This window comes from Balaenoptera acutorostrata, chromosome 16 (assembly GCF_949987535.1).
Source record: "Balaenoptera acutorostrata chromosome 16, mBalAcu1.1, whole genome shotgun sequence".
NCBI lineage: Eukaryota > Metazoa > Chordata > Mammalia > Artiodactyla > Balaenopteridae > Balaenoptera > Balaenoptera acutorostrata.
Genome location: NC_080079.1, coordinates 39,310,074 through 39,318,640, shown reverse-complemented (window position 1 = coordinate 39,318,640; position 8,567 = coordinate 39,310,074). Strand labels below are relative to the sequence as shown.

Below are 8,567 nucleotides of genomic sequence, written 5' to 3'. Positions count from 1 at the left end.
GAGATATGTCACTCCTATTTTTGATCAGTTTGCCATCAGATTAAAATTAAATGACTACTGAAATTCATACTAAAACAAAATAATGGTTATATACTAGAATGTATGCTATAAAAGTTACATGGCAAGACGGAAACAGTCCAAGGGCAAGTTTTATAAACCAAAACAACCCCAGAAAATTTTACATAACTGAAAAAGACAAAGGAGTAAGTAGAGAAAACTCAATTAAGAGGGACCTCTTTATTACATATTTATAAAATAATAGTATTATATAGTTATTAAAAATGGAGATGAAATATTTTATTTTTGGTATCTTATGTTTTGCATTCAATTTTTCAATCATCTTCACAATTTTTCAAAACTTGAACCTCTACCCCACCCACCATTCAAAGAACAAATGAAGAACAAACTATCCAACGGGTTCTAGTGAGAGACTTATTATCGAAGAAATTAATCCAGTAGCTCATGAATTAAGATTGAGAATTTTCAAAGAAATACAATGAAAACAAAAATTCAGAAGGCACCTCAAGATCATATTGTGCCATTTTCCTCATGCTGTATGTTTAAGTGCCTATAACAGAATTCTGGTTAATGAAATTTTGGACAAAAAAAGTGTCATATTTTGTGCACATAGCATCAAATGGCTAAAGATACAATATGGGGATTCTGCTGTGCATATCTGTACTAAGTAGGGCATAATTTATAATATGCTAAGAAAAAAAATTAAAATTACAAAATGGGTATTTTTAGCACATATAGTAACAGCTAGTTGTTTTAAACTATCATTTCATTTTTGATGACCAAATTATATGTGACCATAATTAAAGAACATGTAATTTTAAAATAATACTAATAAACCATGGTTACAACAGAACTGTTACATTAAATGAAAAAAGGAAAGTCACATACATGTACTGAATGGCACTGAGGTTTTTCAAAGCCATTCTTCTGAAAGGCTTTCAGTCCACCTTCACATGTATCAATTAAAAAAATGTCTCTACTCAGTGTGCTTGCAGAGGAGATGAAGTCAGTTCTGGTCACCCAAGGGGCTGACAAGCACTCAGTGCTGACCGCTGAGCAAGTCTTTTACCTGACTACCCTGACAACCATAACTGAGCCACAGCTAAGCCTCTGACGCGGTGACTCCAACTTCAACTGCAGAGAAACACTCACCTCAGAAAACACAAAAAAACACAAACAACAGCTGAAACAAGTGACAACTAGAAATGGCTGAATCACTGTACCTTTCAGACACAACCATTAACCTTAGTTTTGAGATATGCTATTTGGTACTTTTTGATTCAGTAGTTGGAGTAAAAAAAAGTTTCTGTATTCAAACCTATTTACAGAATGTCAATATAAAATGTGTGAATATATACATTTAATATACACACATGCATGCACGCACGCACGCACACACACACACACACACACACTCACATATCTAGAAACCAGCACTTAGCCACGTCCCCAATTCTCACTAATGACTCAGTAAATCATTTGTTACTTTAAGACCAGCTTAGATGCTATAAGTCTGCAACATATGGCTAAAGAGGTCAAACACAAGCACCCACACTCAGACTAATTAAATTGTTCCTCCTCATGATTTTCCACAAGTAGTAATACCATTTATATAACAACTATATCTCAATAACTTAGAATTCAGAGTATAAAACCAGTGTCATGAACATGTAACTCCCTCACTGTTTAAAGAACACTCCTCCTTCTGTTCTATTTCCACTAATGTTAAGAGGGCACACCAAACTGGATCACATTGAACTGTACAAATTATCTTTACTCTCAATCTAAACAAACGTGTGTTAAAACATTCTGAAATGCTGCATCCTTTGATTTCTTCATCTTTTCAATTGCCCGATGCAGGTCCTGTTGTTGCACAGGTCGAATTTCATCTTCATCATGGCTAAAATGCAAGAAAAAAAACCCACCAAATATTCAAATAATTTTAGAATACATCTCCCTAAAATATTTTACCAAGACTAAAAAATGAAGTCTCTTACCCATTCAAGTCCCCAAAGACAACCACAATTTACAGCTTCACGTGAATTCTTCCAAGGAATTAATCTATGCATATAAATGTCTTAAGAGATTTTTAAAAAGCACTTACCAGCAAGAGGTAGGAAGCTAAAATGGCTGGCTATAAACATTATAGCTTGGTAACTAAAATCAAATACTTCACACTAAGAATATAAAGGTGTGAAAGTTGATCTAAATGGGATTATAATTCTAATCAAGGATTCAAAAGTTATTCCCATGAAAACTGGAATTAAAAAGTAGCAGTCTTAGGTATATAATATTCATGCATGTGTTTAGCTTTTGATAAACTGAAAATAAAATTCATTCCTACTAATAAAAACCAACTACTCTAAGTCCTACCCACTTCAATAAGGAGAAAAATATGATCCAATATATAATGTCTCCTTTGTAACTTATAAACACTTAGGAAAAATAATTCAGGGAAAAAGTTATGATAACCTAAGTCTATTACCCAGACTTTTCGCATTGAAATATAACATTTTCAGGGCTTTAAGGACAGCAGAAAAACAGAATTTTCATTAAAATAATTGATTTAAGTAAAATTTATTCATAGGGTTTTGTTTTCTCCTCTTAATATATACAAGAATAAAAATCTTCAGAAGATAAGATTCTTAGCTACAGAGGTCAAAAGTATTCCCAATTTTAGTGCTAGAGTAGCTGGATTAATCTGGCAACAAATAAATGGAGTTACCCTCTCCACGAAGGGGCCCAAGGGAACACTAAAGATAGGTCCAGAACCAGTGCAGGCACAGCTCCAAGTTAACAGGGTAGCTTTCATGCAAACCTTTCTATACCAAGAGAAACCTTTTTTGGCAAAGCTTGCTAGGCAATACAATGTAATTAAACACATGAATAAGACAGGCAAATCCAGGTCACTTGGAATGAAAGCCTCAGGGGATGAAGAAGGGAGACTGAGAAACAATGGGGCAAGAGGTAGAGAACTCATTCGACACAAGCCCCCAAAGTACACTGGTTTGTTAAGAGTCACCTTAGAAGGTTGATATTTTGAACAGGGGCTTAGAAATGCAGTGTTATACTGGTTCAGGGCAAGTGGCCTTATGGGAAACACAGGACTTCTGTTCATCAGAGCTGCATTATTCCATATTCCAGTTCACTAATACAGCTGGTACAAGATTGGTTTCTCAAGCTCAAGATACTTTGAAACTGGTTTCAAGTTTGCTGCAGTGACAAATGACTTCTTTTTTAGTAAATACATTATTAACAAGTTGAAGTCTAGTGCACAGCAACGTCCCCATAAATGTGAAATTTCTGGAAGACAAGGCACTCATTTCCATAATGTAAAAATTTAAAATACAAAAGCAATCCAGGGATACCAGAGCAGCTGTTTTCCTGGTAGAGAAGGGTAAGCTTAAGTTTGTCAGCTTTCTGTAACCCAGATTAAATGGATTAACCCAGTTCATGGATTTCCAGTAGAAATTCAGCTTTTACTTCTTTCTCTTCATTTCAGATGCTTCCCCAAACCACCCTCCCTTGCAAATTCATTTCCAGAATTCTCCTTCAGAAAAAAGGCAATAAATAACGTTAGGGGAATTTTAAATTCCAATTTACCTTTTTATTCCATAAGCAGAGTTGGTATTATAAAGCAAAATAAAAGAAACTATCCCAAAAGCTCTAAAAGGGTTTGACAAATACTAAGAGATCAACTCTAAATACACACACCTGTCTTCTGATGTGGAATTAACATATTCCCTGACACAGAGGAGGGCAGCGTCTCGACACATCTCCTTTAGGTCACTTCCTGAAAACCCATCAGTTTCCTGGGCAACTTCCAGCAGGTCCACATGCCTATCCACCTTAAACAAATGTAAAACATGCTTTAAAAAAAATGTAAAATATACTGCAAAAGATATATCCAAACGTTCTTAGAATTAAAGAAAGTTAAGCATATTGGAACAGCATGGAAGGAGAATCAATAGATAGTATTTTCAGTCTCTAGAAGTTTTCTTTTTTTAACCATAAAAGCTTAAAATTTGAAATCTAATTTTCAGTAATTGTCATTATGACCAAAACATAAATAAGTCTTACTAGATACATCACAAAGTGATGGGGAAGAATAGGCATTCGAATATTGCTGGATTGACTTTGGTGCCTCTTAGGAAGGTCCCACTTTGACACTTTTTTATAATATAGTCAACATACTTGGCAAATAGCCTGTATCATTAAGTCCTGAGACCTGATTTTTGTAATATTATGATATTACAAAAATCATATTCTACTAAAATATTCTAACCCTCATTTTAACTGTAATGCTTTGATATTCTACTACCTCAACACTAATTCAGCACCTATGGTTTTGCTCCCCAACCTAAGCTTATACAGTCAAGCCAATTAAGTGATCCTCCTGGGCACATAACAGACTTGGGATACTTAAAAGCTGATATGTAGCTTAAGAAGAGAAAATGAGAAAGAAAAAAATTAATTATAGTAACTACCATGTATTAAATGATTCTTATATATCATTCGCTGTATTAAGTACTTTACATGGAGTATTCTCATTTAATCCTGACAGGGAAGTAGTCTCATTTTCCTTTTCAGAAAATAGTAAAATCTGCAGAGGTTAAATAAATTGCCCAAGGTCACACCATTGCCAGAGCCAGGATTTGAACACAATGCAGTAAAGATCCAGCTGTATTTTTTCCCCCATATAGCTAACCGTTTGTCTTAACATTTATTTTCCCCAAGTTGACTGGAAATGCCATCTTCATTTGTTACTAAATTCCCATTTGTCTTTGTGGAAGACCCCGTGTAACTCTACACAAGGACAAGAGACTTGGAGGTAAGACAACATGGGATGTACTGTTAACTCTGCAACTGTGACCTCACATGACAGGGTTCTCAGTCCTAAATGTGGAGGTTAAATAAAGAGAAATCACATATTCTTTGATAAAAAGGAAACTGCACCCAGAAGGTAGGTGTGGAACAGGCAAGGAAAATGGTAAACTACATATAGATAAATCTAAGCTTTAATATATAAAAACAGTAATAATAATCATTTAATTTGGGGTAAAGAACTAAGTAGCACTAAAAGAGAATGTGTACCTTCCAAATGACTAGAGGAAGAGGGAAACAGGAATGAAGAACACAAGAGCAACACTGAAGAACGAAGGACTGGTGGGGAGGTGGGGGAACTGGAGGGGGAAAGGGGGAGGTGTGGGCAGGGGGTGGGTGGGGGGAGTCCAGGGAGGAAAAAAAAAGCATAATACATGGAAAGCACTAAAATAAAAAAGAACAAATGCAAATTTATCAGTAATCACCACACACACAAACAGAAATTATTACATAATGATAAAAAATAATTCACCAGAAAAATATAACAAATGGACAAACCCGCAACAATACTGGGAGATTTGTAAAAACAATACTGGGGATATAAGACGATAAGTTCCTAGGGCTAGTTATAGTTAGAATCTGTGATCTAATGGACAAACATAAAAGCTGACACACTGATTACAGGAATTCTGTATAATCTGGATATTAGTCCTTTGTTGGTTATAGGGTTGCAAATGTTTTCCCTGTGACCTGTTCTTGCACTTTGTTCACTGTATCTTGTCATACTTCAAGAAGCCTTAAGTCTGATTACAGTCAGACTTTTCTATTCTCTTTGTAGTTTAAACTTTTTTGTGTGCCTCAGAAACTCACGTGTACATAGGAAATCAGACGTATACAAGGACCTAATTTCTCTATAGTTTGTAACAGTGAAAGAGAAAAAATAACCTGCACCTGTACCTGTATTATGTATCTATCCACACACATTTATGGAAATACACATAACGAACTTCAGGATAGTGCTGAGCGCTCTCTACAGCAGGCTACCAAGGATGGTGTGGGGTGAGGGAGGGGGGGAGGGGCTGACATGAAGCAAAATATATTAGGATCACCTTTTAAATCCAGGTGCTAGATTTAAAGTTATCTGTGTATATGTCTAAAATAAAAGACCTTCCAAATTATTCTCCGAGATGTTAAAAATTAGTCCTCCTCCCTCAAACAATCAACACCTCCACCCTATCCTTTGCCTTCTCCTTTGCTGGGCCACACTATGTTCTAACCACTCACAAATCTTGTGCATGACAGGGTGATAAAGTCACAAAGATGAACAAGTATAAGAAAAGAATAAATAGAAAATTCCAGTCATTGGGGGAGAAAGATTAGTAAACAGAGATAGCATTCCATAACGGTTAAGAGAAAGGCTCCATCACTACTTTGCTATGTAAACCTGAGTAACTCATTTCAGTTTCCAGAGAAGTGTAAAAGAGTACTAATATGTACTGCTTAGATGAATTGAGGATTAAATAAAACGATGTGTATCTTACCACAATGCTTGGCACACAGCAAGCACTCTAAAAGTAGCCCTTTTTATTTTAAGATAATGGCTCTAGATAAACCGTGAAATAATGAGAATTATTTTTATTAGGCAAGTATGAAGGCAATTCCCAAGTTAAAAAAAGGTTTTGAGTACTGGGAGCAAAATAGGAATAAATTAATGAACGTCCAAAATAGCTTGAAAGAATAGCACTTATTTGTGTGCGGTTATTCACTATACCTGCCATTGACTGTACACTGCATAATAATCAAAGCATTTTACATATATTATATAATTTAAATTCTCAAACCGACTCTATGAGATTGTTGGCATTATCTCCGATTTCCAAGTGAGAAAATGAGGCACAGAGATGCTAACAATATTTGCTCAAGGTCACACAGTAGGAAATGGTCAAGCCAGAATGGGATCCTCAGGTCTGTCTCCTAAACCCATGCTTGTTAACTATTCCCACTGTTACAGAAAATATATAAATTCAGGTTAGTCTGTATAGGGAACAAAAACTATACTTACTGTAGTGTCAGACATGATACTTGTATCAGATATAAATGTTATTAGTTCTAATTCTTTCATACTTAAAACGTTAAGCCCAAACCAGTATACTATCTTTTTTAGACATGGACTATTTTTTTTAAATGAGTGGGTCATGTTACGGATCTATCAATAGAGAATTGTGAAAGACTGGAAAACAGTGTCATTTCAAAAGCTTCATTCTTTTCTTCAGAGAAAAACTCAAAATATAAAAGTCTAGCCATCTGTTTGCATCAAAAACTCTAATTCTGCTCAGGAATGTATACGCATGATAATGCTCATCTTATTAAATAAATGTGTGTGCTACTGATTTGAGGCATCTTTTAACAAAATTACATTAATTTCTTTCATATTCCATTGAAGTAACAATATGCCTCCAGCATATAAATACCAGCTAGTAGGAAATAAGACATTCCCATGTCAGCAATTATCCAGAGAGCACTCATATTCTGCATCATAAAACTGATTAGACACTAATTCTTTGTACTTTCATAAATAAGAAACAGAATGCTAAAAGTTGCCTGTACCAATGACAAATGTAATTCTAAAAGAATTTCCAAAGATACTACTGTTAAAAAAAGCAGAACACTAAAATCAAAGTTTAAATTAGGCATAATGAGTAGTGTCTTAAATTTAAATGCTAAAATTTAATGGCCTGTGTAAAGTATGGCTATCATATGAGACATAGAGCTTACATCTCATAATTTACATTCATCATCTATATATCAATGACCTATATCACCTATATTTACACTGGACCACATATACGGGGTTCAAAAATGTTAACTTCCAGCCACACTTCATTAAAATTTTTTTAAATAACTGTATTAGTTAACCTGAAGTCTCCGCAAAATTGTTCACAACTACCTTGTAATACCTGTTAAATTTCTAGCCACATCATAGCCATTCTATTTCAAAAGATCTTGTGAACTCATTTAATCCCCTTTGTTTTCTTCTCTGTTCATCAATGCCTATCCTTATCAAAGGTTGACCAATGGAGCCTGTTTTATCTAAACAGTACTACAACTACGCAATGTCTTCTTGAAAGCAGTAATCAAATATTCAGTTAAAAGGCAAAATGTAATTTGTTGATTTCTCATTCATGGAGGACAGGAGTTCCTTACCCAGAATATATGCAAGGTTTTAGGAATTTCCCCGAAACTATACAAAACATTTCAAGTGTATACGCAGTTTTTAAAGGGAAGACGACATAGCTTTATCTCTTTATTAAAGGGCTCTATGATCCCCAAAATGGTTAGTAACCAATGATCTAATCTCTGTAATTTGTTAGACACTTTAAACTTTAGCAAATAGCATATATGTTATTTTGATATATTGTAAAGAAATAAATGAACAGAACACCACTGAAAGATACAAGACTTGAACAACCAGAAAGACATAAATGCTTCCGGGGAGAAAGAGTCAACATCAAAAATATCTTAATTCTCTTAGATTATGATCCACCAAAAACACTAGTGTTTTTTTTCTTGAATAAGACAACTTAATTTAAAATTCATACAGAAAAAATAACATACCAAGAAACTGTGGGCTGGGGGACAACAAGAGGTGTCTAGCCCTACCTGATATTAAAACTTACAAAACCTTAATAATTAAGAGTGTGGTGGGGACTTCCTTGGTGGCGCAG

The 8,567-nt window shown here is 34.7% G+C and overlaps 1 protein-coding gene across 3 annotated transcripts in view; it reads right to left on the bottom strand.

Moving 5' to 3' along the window:
* Nucleotides 1–204: 204 nt before the first annotated feature.
* ATAD1 (ATPase family AAA domain containing 1) overlaps nt 205–8,567 on the bottom strand; it is a 52,619-nt gene continuing 44,256 nt past the window's right edge. For all 3 annotated transcript variants that reach the window (XM_007179155.3, XM_057531415.1, XM_057531414.1), the window contains 2 exons: nt 3,733–3,866; nt 205–1,918 (listed from right to left, as the gene is read on the bottom strand). In XM_007179155.3, the coding sequence (XP_007179217.3) occupies nt 1,798–1,918; nt 3,733–3,866 (255 nt within the window). In that variant the 3' untranslated portion in view covers nt 205–1,797. The remainder of the gene's footprint in view (nt 1,919–3,732; nt 3,867–8,567) is intronic.